The sequence below is a fragment of the Peromyscus eremicus genome, chromosome 7 (genome assembly GCF_949786415.1).
Source record: "Peromyscus eremicus chromosome 7, PerEre_H2_v1, whole genome shotgun sequence".
Lineage (NCBI taxonomy): Eukaryota > Metazoa > Chordata > Mammalia > Rodentia > Cricetidae > Peromyscus > Peromyscus eremicus.
In genome coordinates, this window is record NC_081422.1 from 107,691,186 (window position 1) to 107,708,207 (window position 17,022).

Genomic DNA, 17,022 nt, shown 5'->3' on the forward strand with positions numbered 1-17,022 from the left:
CAAGTTCAGCTGGTCTAGAAACAGTCTTTGGTTTATACCAAATGACACCATTATTTTTATTAATAACAACCCAGAGTAGTATTTTTTTAATTTGTGTGTGTGTGTGTGTGTGTGTGTGTGTGTATAATATACACACTGTGTGTGTGTCTGTCTGTCTGTCTGTCTTTGTAGGGGTAGGTAATGTGGATATGAATGCTGTTGCCCCTGGAGCTAGAAAAGGTTGTAAGCACCTGACATGGGTACAGGGAATCAAACTCAGATCTTTTTGAAAAACAGTAAGTGCTCCTAAACACTGAGCCATCTATCTCTCCAGCTGTTCCTAATTTTCTAAATGCTCTAGACCAGTGTGTAGAAATTGTGTGTGTGTGTGTGTGTGTGTATATACGTGTGTGTACAAATGAAGCAATGGGCAAATGTGACTTGGATTTAGTAACACAGAGAGGCTCCAAGATTAAAATTGGTCTTGGTCCATACAAAAAAACCATTTGTCTATGTTCATAGTACCATTTATTGTCACTCCCAAATTGGAAAACAACACAAAATATACATCACTTGATGAGTAGATGAACAAAATTTGGTCTGCTCTTGCAGTAGAATATTATCTGGCCATAGAAAGGAAAAACATTACAGAAAAAGGAAAAAGCATACATTAAGTGAAAGAAGGCATGGATAATCTGAAACCACACATATTATGTTTGGTTTATATGAAATATCTGTAATAGGCAAGTCCCTAGAGATAGAAGGTGGATTAGTAATTGTCTGGGGTTTAGTAGGATGGACAGAGGAGCATGGGAGGTGATAGCTACTGAGTTGGGGTTTCTGTTTAAGACAATAAAGTACTCTAAAAATTGGTAGTAATGATAGTTGTACAGCTCTGAACATATTAAAAACCCTATGAATTATAGCTTAAAAAATAAATTTTATGCTGGGTGGTGGTGGTGCATGCCTTTAATCCCAGCACTCAGGAGGCTGAGGCAGGTGGATCTCTGAGTTCGAGGCCAGCCTGGTCTACTAAATGAGTTCCAGGACAGATTCCAAAGCTACACAGAAAAACCAAAATAAATAAATAAACACATAAATAAAATAGATTTCATGGTATAAATTTAATATTTCAGAAAAGCAGAAAGTTAAATCTTGGATACATATGCAGTAAAATAGTTGAGGAGAATGGCCAGTGAAAGTAAATTGACAGGCAATCTCCTATGTGTCTTTAGGATAGAATGGTGTGATTTTTCAGGGAAAAAAAGAGAAAGAACAACTTGAATATGCTTCTCTGGCACACTGAAAAATTAATTTCATGTAGTTGTATATTCTGAGGGACAGTTAAATTATGTAGAATACATTGATGTTCTTTACATGGATTGTTTTTGATATATAATTTCTTTAAATTAGGCCAGTCTTATGAAATTCGGATGCTGGATAATCGCAAAATGGGAGATATGCCTGAGATCAGTGGAAAATTGGTAAAGGTAAGGACAGTCTGTTTCAGTGGATTCTGTGGTGATTGAATAAAAGTGGCGTGCAAGAAATTTTTTGTTTGTTTTTTAATATGTATTTATATTGTGCGTGTGCCACTGCCACAGCACACTTGAGGCTGGAGGGCTCTCTGCTTCCACCACAGGGGTTTGGAAGTTGTACCTTAAACTCTGAGCCATTGATGCAAGCTTCTGTATAAAAATTTTAAAATATCTCTTTAGAAAAATGACTACTTTAGAAGTTTGGGCTTTTTCAGTTGTATTTTGCTTACTCATGTGTGACATGGAAGTTACAGTTGTTGGGAACCAGGAAACAGTAGAAAAGTTAGTTTAGTTATGCAGAGCAAAACCCATCTTCACATCTAAACCCTTTTCAGTTTTACTTGTTGTTATTATCATTATCACTATTATGAGAGAGAGAAAGAATGTGAGAGCACACACTCCTGCACAGCTATGCACATGCCATGTGTGGCGGCCAGAGGATGACTGTTGGAAGCTGCTGCTTCTTCCCTTCCAACTTCATTTGGGATTTGGGCATTGAACCTGCGTTGTCGGGCTTGTGCTGCAAGCTCTTGTACCAGCTCAGCCGTCTGGCCAGCGAACCTTTCATTTGAAATACGTTAATTTACAACTTTTAAGAACCTTTTATTTCACTTTTTAAATTTTTCTTCAGTATACCTTGAAATTTCAGTTTATCTACTGACATATCTAAATGAGGATGTCAGGCGTCCTATATATAAGAGACATAGCCCTTGTCTGGTCAGCCTTGAGGATTGATCTTTAGACAAGGAATATACACACTCTCATTCATGGATCATGGAGGGTGAGTCCTTCTAGCTCTGTCTGCCTACATACCAGGGCTTGTTATAGATACTACAGCATTAGAGGCAGTGCATTTTTGGAATATGCTTATTGGGCAGGGACAAGCTGCACTGTTAACAGGAGGCTGCACGGAGCTCAGCTCCCCTGATGTTTGTTGTAATGTTGGGGATCAAACTGGGATCTCACACAGGGCAGATACATGTTTGCTGATACTCCCAGTAATAATTTTTTCATTGGTTTTGTTGTTGTTTGTTTGTTTGTTTGTTTGTTTGAAAAGGGCCTTCACTGTGTAGCCCTGGCTGTCCTGGAACTCTCTCTGCAGACCAGGCTGGCCTCCACCTCACAGAGATCTGCCTGCCTCTGCCTCCCGAGTGCTGGGATTAAAGGTGTGCATCACCACCACCCGGCACCAGTAATAATTTTTTAAAGAGGAGATAAGACTGTATTTTTCTGTCACTGTGAAAGTTAAATTTGATAACTAGCATGCTGCTTTTACCAAAAATATGCAAATATAAAAAGGTTGAAGGTTCGTTGTTATGGATTCTGAAATAACATTGTCAGTGTATTTGATATGTCTTGGGTTGAGCCCTATACACTGGCTCCAAAAGTGGAGCTCACGTATGTGTGCATATGTGTTGGCACAGGGTCTCATGTAGCCCAGGCTGGTCTCAAATTCCTCATGTAGCCTGAGGACAGCCTTGAATTTCTGGTCTTTCTGCCTCCACTTGTGAGTGCTAGGATGGTAGGTGAGTAACACTGTGCTGGGTGTGTAGGTGCAGGGGATTGAACCACAGCTTCTTGTATACTAAGGAAACACTACCAATGGAGCCATATCTCCAATTCCCAAAAAACATCTTAAAACTTTTTAATTTTTTTATTTTTATGTACATTGGTGTTTTGCCTACATACATGTTTGTATGATGGTGTTGGATCTCCTGGAACTGGAGTTATGGTTGTGAGTTGCCATGCAGGTGCTGGGAATTGAACCCGGGTCCTGTGGAAGAGTGGCCAGTGCTCTTAGTTGTTGAGCCATGTCTCCAGCTGTTAAAAAGTTTTTGTTTGGTTTTTGTTTTTCTTTTTGGTATTGACAGTTGAACCTAAGGCCCCGTACATGCTAAGCAAGTAATCTATTTCAGTGAGCCAATTTGCAACTCCATTGAACTTCTAATCTTGCAACAGTTTGAATAAGCTGCCTTGAGCTCCCTGTGTAGATCATGCAGGCCTTGAACTTGCAATCCTCCTGCCTCAGAGTTCCTAAGAGCAGAGTTGCTGGCTTGTGCTGTCAGGCCTGGCTTTTTAACTTTTAAAGTGTGTGTGTGTGAATGCGTGTGTAAGAGCCCTCAGGAGCCAGAAGATCCCTGGTAGCTAGAGTTACAGGTGGTTGTGAGCCTGCATGTGGGTGTTGGAAATGGAACTTGGGTCTTCCACAAGAGCAAGTCCTCAGCTGTGAGAACCCTTGAGCTGTATATCTTGTCTTCATATCCTTGAGTTCCTTGTGTGTGTGCTGGGTTATACAGTTTATTAATTCTTGTTTGCTTAGGTCATCAGCCAAGACTACTGATGATCTGAGGAAAGTGTAACACAGTTTGAAATCAACACCAAATGCCAAATTAAATTTCTATCAAAGCACTGGGAAAGTCAGTTCTAAAACACTTGGCATTTATCAGTGAAAATTGGCTTTTTAAGGCAGTTCCCTGATTGAGAAATAGCTAGTTACATAGGTGAGTTGTGTTTAAAATGATTTCATGGAGCTAGTTAAAATGCCTGTCAGAGTAATTTGGTATGAAAGGTTAATCATTTAATTTGTTGAATTTCTTTGAATTTACTTCCAAATTAAAACACACAGAAAGAGTATTATCAGACTAACTCAAGTGAAGAAACAGGCAACACTGGCAGTCCATGAAGTAAGGAGCTCTACCTCAAGCCACTCCCAACATGACCACCAACTCAAGCCACAGACTTACCATGGTATTGCAGTGCTGGGCTTATGAATGTGAGCTATCAGGCCTGGATCTACTTTTTTTTTTTTTTTTTTTTTTCCTGGAGCTGAGGATTGAACCCAGGGCCTTGCGCTTGCTAGGCAAGCACTCTACCACTGAGCTAAATCTCCAACCCCCTCAAAAAAAAAATTTTTTTTTTTTTTTTTTTTGGTTTTTCGAGACAGGGTTTCTCTGTGTAGCTTTGCACCTTTCCTGGAACTTACTCTGTAGCCCAGGCTGGCCTCGAACTCATAGATATCCGCCTGGCTCTGCTTCCTGAGTGCTGGGATTAAAGGCGTGCGCCACCACCGCCTGGCAGCTCTACTTTTTTATATGTTTAAAATTGGAGACAGGGACTCATTAAGTTGTGAAGGATGGTCCTGCGCTCACTCTGTAGTCTAGGCTAGCCTCATATTCTGATTCTCCAGCCTCCCAAGTAGTTAGAATTATAGGCCTATATCACTAGGCCCAGCTAGAATGTTCACTTTTGTAGTCTTTGTTGATTATTTAATTTAGTTGTATGTGCATGTATATGCCACAGTGTGTGTGTGGAAATTAGAGGAAAATTTTATGCAGTCAATTCTTTCTTCTCACTTTTATGTGGGTTCCCAGGATTGAATTTAGGTTATCTGCAAACACTTTATCCTCTAAGCCACCTCACCAACCTGTCTTTTTAGAGAAACTTAGCGATTATTATTGTTTTTCAGACAGTCGCCTATGTAGCCCAGCTGGCCTCAATCTTAAGCTCTCCTGCCTCAGCCTCGAGATTGCTGAGTCATTACAGCCGATGTTAAGATTAATACAGTTGACTGTTGTCGGGGCTTACCTATCTATATTTTTAATATTTTTCATCTTTCATAATTCTTTTGGGCAGCTGGTATTTTCTCATAGAAATCTAATTCCTGCTCACTAATTTCATGGTCATGTATATTGATTTTTTTAAAATTACAACACTGAATTATTTTATAGATTAAACCTTTTAATTAGACAGTGGTGGTGCACACCTTTAATCCCAGTGCTCAGCCGGATTTCCATGAGTTCGAGGGCAGCCTGGTCTACAAAGCGAGTTCCAGGGCTGTTACACAGAGAAACCCTGTCTCGAAGAAAAAAAAAAATTACACTTTTTAAATTTGTGCATAATTTTTAGTTATAATTCTTGGTAACTAAGTAAGCGTGTCATAAATTAGATATCCAGCCGGGCGGTGGTGGCGCACGCCTTTAATCCCAGCACTCGGGAGGCAGAGCCAGGCGGATCTCTGTGAGTTCGAGGCCAGCCTGGTCTCCAAAGCGAGTTCCAGGAAAGGCGCAAAGCTACACAGAGAAACCCTGTCTCGAAAAACCAAAAAAAAAAAAAAAAAAAAAAAAAAAAAAAAAAAAAAAAAAATTAGATATCCAAGAATAGAAACAGGTGGAATTTCTCTTATTTTGGAACTAAGATATCACTCACTATATAGACTATGTGGGCTTTGAAACTAGCTGTGTATGTGACCCAGGATGGCTTCAAACTTGAAGCAGTCCTCCTGCCTCAGCCTCTCAAGTGCTGGCATTTATGTGTGAATATGGTGCTCAACCTCACAGAAGGAGCATTTAAAGCAGAACCTGGTTTTGTATGCTCATCTATTACTATTTAATAAGTAAAAAACCGAAAATGCTTCTACGTTTAGCCAGAGTGGCTGAAATGCTCACTGTCCTCCCTCGTTTCACAGAGCATCATAAGGGTGGTGTTCCATGACAGACGGCTACAGTATACAGAGCATCAGCAGCTTGAAGGCTGGAAGTGGAATCGCCCAGGAGACAGACTTCTCGATTTAGGTACAGGTGGCTGTCAAAGACCATGGAGATGAAGGTGCTGTGTAACTGTGTCCATTAACATATTGGCACCATGTCAAATTCATCACGCAGATGCAGCTTAGGTGTTAGTAGATCTGTGTCTTGAGAATTGTCTTATGCTTGAAGAGTGAAGTAGTTTTGTGGTGCTAAAGTAACTTCCGCCAGGAATTGTATGATTTTGAAGCTATTTTAAACCTCAGTTGGCATCGTCCATCATATTCTTAATGAAATGAAATACAAACCGTGGTAGGAGAAACTGTGATTCTTGTTAGGTGGATTTGATATTGAAGACAAGGTTGACTACGGAGAACGTTGAAGGGAAGTTCAACATGGATTAATTATTTCCATAGAACATAATATAGTAAGTTTTAAGTTTGTTTTGTTTTTGTTTGTTTTGAGATGGGGTTTTACTAGGCTGCCCAGGCTGTGCTTGAACCCCTAGGCTCAAGCCATCCCCCATACCTCAGCCTCCCAAATAGCTGGGACTCTACTTGAGTGTGTCACCACACCAGGCTCAAATTGTAAGTCTTTTATTTTAATTACTTAAAATGGATGCATTTTTTTTTTTTGTAACTTGTGTTTGAACATACAGATATTCCAATGTCTGTGGGAATAATTGACACAAGGACAAATCCAAGCCAGTTAAATGCAGTTGAATTTCTGTGGGACCCTGCAAAGCGCACATCTGCCTTCATTCAGGTTTGCCTTTTTACGTTGTTAGATGCATACTGTCCAAGTCATTTAGAAGATTGAATTCCTGTCTCATGAAAGTATTTATTTGTAAATTATAATGTAATGTCTTTAAAAAAAAAATACATACAGTTAAGGGGCTAGAGAGGTGGCTCAGCAGTTAAGAGCACTGGCTGCTCTTCCAGAGGATCTGGGTTCAATTCCCAGCAACCACGTGGCAGCTCACAACTGTCTGTAACTCCCAAGATCTGACATCCTTACACAGATATACATGTAGGCAAATCACCAATGCACATAAAATAAAAATAAATTATTTTTAAAAATACAGTTAAAATGGCTTTAATTTACTAGATTAGTTATATAGACATAAAAGACATTGGGTGATAGTAATAAATTTTTTTGTTATTTTTGTTTTGTTTTTTTGAGACAGGGTCTCTCTACATAGCCCTCCCTAGCTGTTCTGGAACTCACTATGTAACCCAGGCTGACTTTCAACTCACAGAGATCCACCTGCTGAGTGCTGAAATTAAAGGTGCACCACCATGCCTGGCAATATTATTATTATTATCATCTTTTTTGTTTGTTTTGGAAACAGGATCTCACTTTATAGCTTTGGATGGCCTGGAGCTCACCATGTACAGCGTGCCACCACACCTTTGGGCTTTTAATTTTTTTTTTTTTTTTTTTTCAAGACAGGGTTTCTCTGTGTAGCTCTATCTATCCTGGAACTTACTCTGTGAACCAGGTTGTTTTTGAACTCTGTTTCTGCCTCCCAGAGGATGGCATTAAAGGCGTGTGCCACCACCGCCTGTCTTAAATTTTATTTTTGATCGGTGTTCATAATAATAGAACTTTCTATTTTTTTTCATGATGCACATTTCTCTTGAACAGAAACTGCCATTTAAAAACTATTGAAAAAAAGTTTTAGGCTTAAAATTTTTTTCTAACATTATTTAAAACATGTTCATAATCAAACTTTAAAGCCTATACAAATGAAGAGATAACGATAGTGGATTCTTCATGTGTCCATCATGTCAGAGATCCACCTGCCTATGTCTCCTGAGGCTGGGATCAAAGCTGTGCACCATCACACCAGGCACTGTTGGCATATTTTAAAACAAACCCCACTGTATTTATCCATAAACACTTTTGTGTGTCCAAGAGATAACTTTGAAAGTAACATGATTATATATTTAAAACCCAAAAGTAGTTGTAATATGTAGTGTTTCCAAATTTGTAAGTGGTGGAATTTTAACTACTGTGTATAGGTAGTCTTTATATAGAAGGGAATAGCCATTTAGTTGTTAACCAGCTTAAGTAAGCTGTGTTTGCATTAACTCTAATGATCATTAGCATTCAGTATTTGGGTTGTCTGTGAAATATTCCCTTCAGTTAACGATGATGACATGATTCATATTGGTTGAATATTGTCACGTGCTATTAATGTCTGTCCAATAGAATAATCAGTTTTGTAGTAAATAAGAGTGGTAAGACCTGGCCTTATCTCAGGTTGTGCAACCTCATTGCAGAGGTGAGCTTTCACATTGCATATCATTTGAAGAGGGCTTGTCTGTGTAGCACTCAGAAATGACCATGGTCTTGCTGCTTGCTAACTTCATGTTGTATCCTGAGGCTGTTTTCTGAAGTGGTATGGGTGGGGGGAGTTGAAATGAATTTTGCCCCTGGGATCCTGCCAGGACTTGGAAAGGTTGATCTGGAGAGTTTAGATGAATACAATTTACATAAATAATGAGGCTTTAGGGACTAAAAATCGCCCAGGCAAAGCATCACAAATTGGTGTGTTTGGAGAAGCAGTAGCAAGAAGCTTGGCTGTCTACAGCAGGGGTGGAGGCAGTGGAGAAGCAGGCCTTAGGACCCTGGTCTGAGAGAGCATGCTGTTGGGGTGGAGGCAGGTGAGAATGTGTAGATGACTCTGGGCTCCTTTCCTCACTGGAACCTGTCCCCCATGAGAGGAGAAGCACGAGAGCAAGAGAATTGCTGGAGCCCAGTGAGTCCAGAAACTGAGGTTCTCAAAGGAAGGCCTGTATTCAGGAGCATTCAGGAAATTCCGAGAGAATTTGACTTTTGTCTGTTTTAAGGGATCTTGAATGTACATCCATGAGGGAATAAAATAGAGCCTCAGTGGAAGGTTTTTGAATGTAGTTCGGCTTGAATTGTTCTGTAGGTACACTGCATCAGCACAGAATTCACTCCACGTAAGCATGGAGGTGAAAAAGGAGTGCCTTTTAGGATCCAGGTTGACACCTTTAAGCAGAATGAAAATGGAGAATACACAGATCATCTTCACTCAGCTAGCTGCCAAATCAAAGTCTTTAAGGTAAGCAATGGAAACCAGGAGGGATGTTCAGTTTTATTTGTAAAGTTGTGTGCAGCCAGATGAATGAAGTCACCTGCTTTGTTTTTAAGCCTAAAGGTGCGGATAGGAAACAAAAAACTGACCGAGAAAAGATGGAGAAGAGAACAGCTCATGAAAAAGAAAAGTATCAGCCATCTTATGACACCACCATCCTCACAGAGGTAATGCGGTGCGGCATTTGGCTTTGGAGAGAAACAGAGGTTTAAATGCGTGTTAGCAGGACCTTGAACATGTGTTGCAACAAAGGGATTGGGAAGGCTGGGTGGCGGATTGACATGATATTCTGAGGATTTTGTGGGCACGTGTTTTACCCTAAGTTTGAGGGTTTTATGAGTTTATTTGCTTGGGTGGGATCTTGAATGAAGATGCTGAAATCCCAATGAGGTCTCAGAATAGACCTTAAAACCTTGAAATTGACAAGAGATTTAAGTGGGGGCCTAGAATGTCCAATTTTTGTCACTGCTGGGGTTTTGCATTTTCTTTAACTTTGAATCCTGTTAGTCATACATTTGTTTAATTGAGCGCAAAGACATGAAAACAGGGTATTAGGTCTTTCTTTGTATAATGAAAAGACATTGACCCCAATCTTTGGTGTTTGTCCAGATGAGGCTTGAGCCTATAATTGAAGATGCAGTTGAACATGAGCAGAAAAAGTCCAGCAAGCGGACTTTGCCAGCAGACTACGGTGATTCTCTGGCAAAGCGAGGCAGTGTAAGGGACTTCTGCTTCTCTTTTCATTGTGCAAGAACCCTTGTGCAGTGTTAGATATAGGACCAACTTCCATGGAAAAGTAAAGCCGAAATTGTTTTTATGTCCATGTCTTGATTTAATTTGCTTTTGTTTAGACTTTCTGCTTTCTGTTTGTTCCTCGCTGAGGAAAATTTCCTAAATCTAACACTTTAAAACAAAGCATAAACAATGTTGACCATAGTGGGTGGTTTTGGAGGGAACGACACTCAGAGAGATGTTTTCCAACTTGTTCCCTTGTTCCCTTGCCCTCTCCTTCCCTTCTTCCCCTTCACACACACAACTCCTTCAAGGTCATGAATTACTTGACTAATTTTAAATCATTTTTATGTAGTTAAGAAGTTTTGCTTTTTTCACATGTATACCAAATAAGAAAATTTTGTAGACAGTTAAATGATGGCAGCAAGCTTGACATTACTATGTGCAGTACTCTGTGTGACCTTCCCCTGCATGCACTATAAGAATGTGTGTCTGTCTGTGCTTTTAAAAGCCTCTTGGGCAGCACTGGTAGAAGAACATCCTTGACTGTGTAGTGTCTCCTCTTGGCACCTGCATTGTGATGTAGCGCTTCAGAGCACAGTGATGAGCTTGCTGCACCGCACCCCAGGACCCTCAGCAACGAGCACTTAGTGAGAGGGTTTGACCGAGCGCTGTCAGGGTGAATAGAGCAAGTCTTTGTAACACAACTCTGCCCAGTAGTCCACAGAGGATTGTTCTGAGTTCAGATTGAAATCAGCCATATACCCTTACTAAATATGAGTAGAAATGTGAAAGAATTTTTTAAAATAACCGTTTTGAGTACTCTGTTCATTATTGCACTGTTTGTATTATTAGAGTCCCAAAAATGGATTTTCACTTTTACAATTATCTGTGATTAATTGTGGACTTTGAAGGTCAATGTCACAAGGACTATAACAGAGACATCATTTCCATTTTAAAGCAACATTTAAATGCTTCTTTATGCATGCTTGCATCCCAGGGCACTGGGAGCACATGTTGCATTTTCTTTTAATTTATTCATTCATTTATTCTTTTATTTATTTATTTTTTTAGACACTTGCCCAGCATGACCTAGAACTCACCATGTTGCTCAGGTTGACTTTGAACTCATGGCAGTCCTCCTGCCTCAGCCTCCTGAGTACTAGGATGGCAGGTGTGAGCCACCATTCCTGATTCTTTGCATTTTCTGTAACTGGGCTGTTTTGGTTTAAATCAGAGACAGAGCCACTGAATGCTCTTTTCCCCAAATGTGTGCTCTCTAGTTTTATGTTTTATCAACTCCTAATTCTTCTGAAAACCTACAAATGTTCTTAGTAAATTTTTTTGAGGGGATCTTGGGAGCTTAAGTCACTTGCCTTATAAACCATTTAGCTAATTTAAAGAAGTTGGTTCTGGTGTGATTGATAGGTAAATCTGTTTTAGTCCAGAGCCAATTCAAAAATGAGTAAGTCAGTAGTAAATTCTTAACGCTTCTTAAGTCTAAAATATGCAAAACGTCAGCAGTTCATGCCTGGGATTTCACATCTTCTTAAGTGTGTCGCCTGCCACCCTGGCTGCATTTGGTTTGGGTATGATGCTTCTCAAGTTGGTTAGACCGCAGTCTGGAAACCTGTTTTCAAAATGCAGGGTCCAGATCATGAATCCTTTAACCAAGAACGTAGCTGCAGCACTTCGTGTATCTCTTCAAACGTCTGTAAAGGGGATGGGGACAACGTTTCTTGCAGTTTTGGGCTTTCAGTTAAAGGGATGTATATCCAGAAGTCTTGATAAAATCAAAAGGTGCTGGATGACAGGGTCCCACACTGAATTAGTTCCCAGGGGATGATGCCTAACAAACCCTTTGTGTGTCTGTTGATCTTTGGCTCACTCCTGGGCTGCCACAGTTTGCTGCTGACAGTGGATCCTCATTCTTTAACCTGGGTGGGAAAGTGCTACATTGCAGTACACTGAATCCAGAACTGCACAGGTCCAGACCATTGGCCGAGCCTTCAGGAACATCGGCACTGTACTACAGCTTGCTTTTAGCAGCACCTTGAGCTGTGGGTACCCATTAGTGGTACAATGCTTGCCCAGCACACATAGGATCCTGAGTTTGCTCTCCAGTCTACAAAGCAACCAAACCCTAGATTAAAAACTCCTCTTGTGATAGTAAAGGCATCTAAATTTGTAAATGTGAAATAGATGAGCGTATGGTGAGTAAACGTGCTGTCTCCACTGTGCCACGCCAACTTTAAGTTTGGGGATAGCTCTGTTTTCTCAAAGAACTGGCAGTAATTATCAAGGTAAATTTGGGGAGGTCTTGCTTTGATTATTAAGAGTTATTTAGATGTGTATGTTTGGTTGTATTGTAATATTTTTTATTAGGAGAAGGGTGATGTAACATGAAGCTCTTGCATGAAGTGGAGTGACAGTCCATACTCCCTTGGTTAGATTTGTATGAGCATGGCACAGGCATGGGCACGTCACGTTATGTAAACTGAGGAGAAAGCGATACTCAGTAAGATGAAAAAGGCCCTGCTCTTAAAGCAATAGGTGTTTTCATGTGGAGTGTATTCTGTAGTAAGGTCACGAGTAGAGCTGACCAGTCAGGCCAATTTCTGCTTTGAAAGGTGGTGGTCTTGGACCAGTGTCAGCAATGACTTTTCTCTTTTTTTTTTTTTTTTTTTTTTTTTTTTGAAGGGTCCATAATTGGTCAGATGTGAGGAATGCTGGGGATTTATTTTCTTTCCCTGTCTATGCCTGTGTCTGGTAGCTGCTAAGACATAGATGGGCTTTGCCTAGAGAGGCCTCAGTTCAAGCTCTGTGCTTCACATTAGTGATCTTCACACTTTGCTAAGAAGAATTTGAACAAGATGATTTTTCCCTTGATTATTTTCAAACTGGCATCCAAAAGTTTCATTATAAATTTGAACAGTTGCAAAGGAAGCATTTCACAGCATGATGTATATTTGTATTTATAATTCTTAAATTTTAAAACTTATCTCTATGAGTTTGAGGACAGCCAGGGCTACACAGAGAAGCCCTGTCTCACAAAAACAAACAAAAAACCAACAACCAAAAAAAAAAGGTTAAAACTCAAAACTGTTATTAATATGGAGGAAGTAGCCTGCAGAATCCAAGTGTCACAGACATTTCAAATTTCTTTTGTTTAGTGCTGAGTTTTACTCCCATCTTCTCTCTTGGTCTTACCTTTGTAGTCTGTTCCTTTTAAGTGGTACCTTAATGTGACTGTACCCTTATGCATGGGAGTCTTTTCATGATAAACTCAATTTTTTTAAAGATTTATTTTTATTTTATGTCATGCATGTCTGTGCACCTCATGTGTGCAGTGCCCAGGAGGTCAGAAGAGGGTGTTGGACCCTCTGGAACTGGAGTTACAGACAGTTGTAAGCTGTATGGGTGCTGAGAACCAAATCTAAGTCCTGGAAAAACAAGTTCTCTTAACCACTGAGCCATCTCTCCAGCCCAGTAACCCCAGCTCTTTACAACATAACTTCTGAATTTTTGAGTCTAACTCTGTAGCCCAAGCTGGCCTTGAACTCATGGCCATCTTCCTTACTCAGTCTCTTGAATTCTGTAGTGCAGGCATGAGCCACCACTCCTGGATACAATAGATTTTTATGAATGGGGAAGACGGAGTTTGTTGTTTTTACTTTTGTTTTTGAGTTAGGGTCTCATGTAACTGATGTTGGCCTTAAACTTCTGATCTCTTTGCCACCACCTCCCGAGCTTGATGATAGACATGTGCTACCGTGCCTGGCTTGAAATTTAATTTTTAAAATTTCTTACAACTATAGATTATGCTTGGGTAGGAAATTAATAATTGGTGTGTTTTCTGCCAAGCCCAGCAACCTAAGTTTGATCTCCAAGACTCAAGTTGTGAAAGGAGAAAACAGACTCCCCAAAATGTCCTCTGACCTCCACATACGTGCCATGGCAGGTGTGCACGCATATAGACACACACATATACATACATACATACATAATGTAATTTTAAAAAGAAAAACTCATTAGGACCAGTTTATTAAAACAGTTATTCATTTTTTTTGTTTGTTTTGGTTTTTTCAAGGCAGATTTTTCTGTAGACTTGGCTGTCCTAAAACTCACTCTGTAGATCAGGCTAGCCTGAAACTTAGATCAGCCTGCCTCTGCCTCCCGAGAGTTGGGATTAAAGGCATGCACCACCACCACCTGACAGTCAGTTATACAAATTTTGAAGAACAGCTGATAAATATAAAAATAGAATATCTTTGTAAATGCATCTTGAATAAAGAGAGCAGACATAATTTTTAGATTTTTTTTTTCCTTATTTTTTTGAGACTAGGCTGGCCTGGAACATCCCCAGGTGCTAAGATTATAGGTATGTGCCACCATGCCCAGCTTAGATTTTTTTAAAATACGTATGAGAAATTTTGTTTCGATTTGTCATTATCATTCAAGATTCGGCATTACTTTTGAATCTTCTACAGATATACCAGTGAAATTTTGTAGATGATTTAGTATCTGCCAGGTGACCTTAGGCCCTCCTGAGTAACAAGAGAAAAACTCTTTTAGTCATTAGAAGTGGCTATTTTACTGTCATTTGCTTGGCTCTAGAGAGTCTTAAACCTTAGTGCTGAAGTTAGATGCCATGCCTTTCTTTTCTCAAATGGGAGCTGGCTGATTATAAAGGTACTGACATCCTCAACAGAGCAGTTGTAGAAAGAATTCCAGCTGTTAGGTGGACATCTGTGAAGCTCAGGAGGGAAGGTTTCTACTTGTAGCCTGCTCAGCATGCTCTGGACCTTGGCTTCTTTAGTTTTGCTAACTGTAATAGTGGGTTTCTGTATCTTTGCTCTGTCTCTTGTCAAAATTTTGCCTAAGGTTGAGAGATACTCAGTTCACCATATCCCTTTCAGAAAACACACACACCTGGCAGCCTACACACACATTTGGTGTGTTTGCGTCCTAGCCTGTTCATTAAATCTTTTTTATATCAAAGTAACAAGTAGGTACTGATGAGGCTGCTTCCTGGGCAAGCATACGAGCAATAAACAAGACCTAGCCACACCCAGGTCACTGTGTGATGTCAGATGTTGCTTGTGAATCCCTTGTCTGCTGTTTTTAAACCTTGAGATATGTTTGTTGGAGTACCTGACAGAAGATGCTGGAAGACGTTGTGTGTGTGTGTGTGTGTGTGTGTGTGTGTGTGTGTGTGTGTGTGTGCGCGCGCGCGCGCGCGCGCACGCGCGCGCGCTTTTAGAAAGCAAATATATTTAAAGTGTCTACATTTTGCTGCTATCATCACTCAGATTATCTTTAAGCTAAATGTCTTTAGCTGCACAGGATGAATTTGATACATGTCTAATAGGCACCAGGTATCTTGTGCTTTATAAGTTTGCATTGGGTCAGTTAGAGACCAGATTACACAAGTGCTTCTTCCACACATTTAAGAAGCATGTTGTTAACTCATTTCTGTTTCTATCCTTAGTGTTCTCCGTGGCCTGACACTCCCACAGCCTATGTGAATAACAGCCCTTCCCCAGCGCCCACATTCACCTCCTCACAGCAGAGCACGTGCAGTATCCCAGACAGGTATCTGGTTTATGTGGCCGTGTGCTTGCACTTAACCGTTGCTCCTGCAAGTCCCCATCCATGCGGCCTCATTTATATGTGTCTGTGTGTTGGGTGGTGGGAAACAGCCTGTACTTAGGTCATATGAGTCTTCACCTGACAGTCTCTGTGCATCTCGTCCTGTGTCTCACTTTGACAGCAACAGAAACTGCAGAAAGGGTTGGAGGGGCATTTTCTCCAGAGACGGAAACAGGAAGATTTTGAATTTGAGGCCAGCTTGAGGGCTGTATAACAAGACCCTATCTGAACAGAGAGGGAGAGGAGTTTTTAAGATTTTAAGAGCCAGGGAATTGTCTTTGAGAGATTTAAGAAATCACTAACGGGATACACAGTTAAGGACACAGGGTGAGTGGTTGATGTGAGGCTCTGATATGAATATGTTAAGATTACATTGATTACAAAGCACAGTGGGCTTTAAGTTAACCACATGACATAGGATTTTTTTTTTCTTTTTTGCACTGTTTCATACCCTCTCAGCTAGTGTAGTTTTAGTTGAGTATTTAATATTAAAGGACTTTGGGTTTTCTTAAGACTTGTGGCTTTTGAATCAGGACCTCTGGATTTTGTTGAATGTGTTACCTGGCAGTTGAGGGTCCAGGGAGCTCAGAGTGGGAGCTGTATAGGCCTGAGGCTTCTATAAGCCTTCAGCTCCTGCAGCCTTGCTGGAGGACAGTAGTTCAGAACTTCCTGCTTTTAGGAAGTTTCTTATGGAGCAGAAAATTATAAAAACTTGAGAGAGCAGGGGAAAGTTCTCTTTAGATGCTCTAGTCTTGTTAACAGGGTCTGGTAAGAAAAACTACAAAATTCTCCTTTTTCTCTGTAGAGATGGGAAAACTAGCCAGGAGCCTGTTTTCATACAGCAGTTTTGTCTACAAGTAGAAAAATTCATACCAGGTGTGGTGGTACACACCTTTAATCCCAGTACTCGAGAGGCAGAGGCAGGCAGATCTCTGAGTTCGAGGCCAGCCTGGTCTACAGAGTGACTTCCATGACAGCTATGGCTGTACCAAGAAACCCTGTCTGTTAAAACAAAAAAACAACAATAAAACCAAGTAGAAAAATTATCATGGACAAGGGAGACCAGAGAGCCAATGTGTAGCACACAAGAAGTCTCTTGTGTTTCCTGTCTGGGTATGTTAACAAATTGCTGTGATCTGAGAGATGAGCTTTGAATCGTATACCTTAGTTTTCAGGATGTTTCCTGAGAGCCCACTGTGTTCCCAACATGGTCCCAGGTGCTGAGATATTTAGATGACCAGACAAGTTCCTGTTGGAAGGGGCTTAAGTTCTGGTGACCGGAGAATAATGTCAGGTATAGGCAGTGGAGAGCTGGTGCTGAGAAAGGAACCCTGCTCAGGATGGGCAAGGTGCCTGTTCTCTGAAATTATTTGCAGTTTTCTTTATACCTGAGACTCACAGGAATGGTCACAGGTGTTTGTTTAATTTCCTCATTTCTCATGGGTGGATATATCAATTAAAGACAGAGTTG

The 17,022-nt window shown here is 40.5% G+C and overlaps 1 protein-coding gene across 2 annotated transcripts in view; it reads left to right on the top strand.

The window, feature by feature from the left end:
- Ubp1 (upstream binding protein 1) overlaps positions 1-17,022 on the top strand; it is a 48,817-nt gene that overhangs the window by 20,175 nt on the left and 11,620 nt on the right. The window contains exons 3-9 of one of the 2 annotated variants that reach the window (XM_059268809.1): positions 1,393-1,469; positions 5,983-6,088; positions 6,699-6,805; positions 8,982-9,134; positions 9,224-9,334; positions 9,777-9,884; positions 15,391-15,494. In XM_059268809.1, coding sequence (XP_059124792.1) covers positions 1,393-1,469; positions 5,983-6,088; positions 6,699-6,805; positions 8,982-9,134; positions 9,224-9,334; positions 9,777-9,884; positions 15,391-15,494 — 766 coding nt within the window. The remainder of the gene's footprint in view (positions 1-1,392; positions 1,470-5,982; positions 6,089-6,698; positions 6,806-8,981; positions 9,135-9,223; positions 9,335-9,776; positions 9,885-15,390; positions 15,495-17,022) is intronic. The other variant, XM_059268810.1, reaches the window with a different exon arrangement.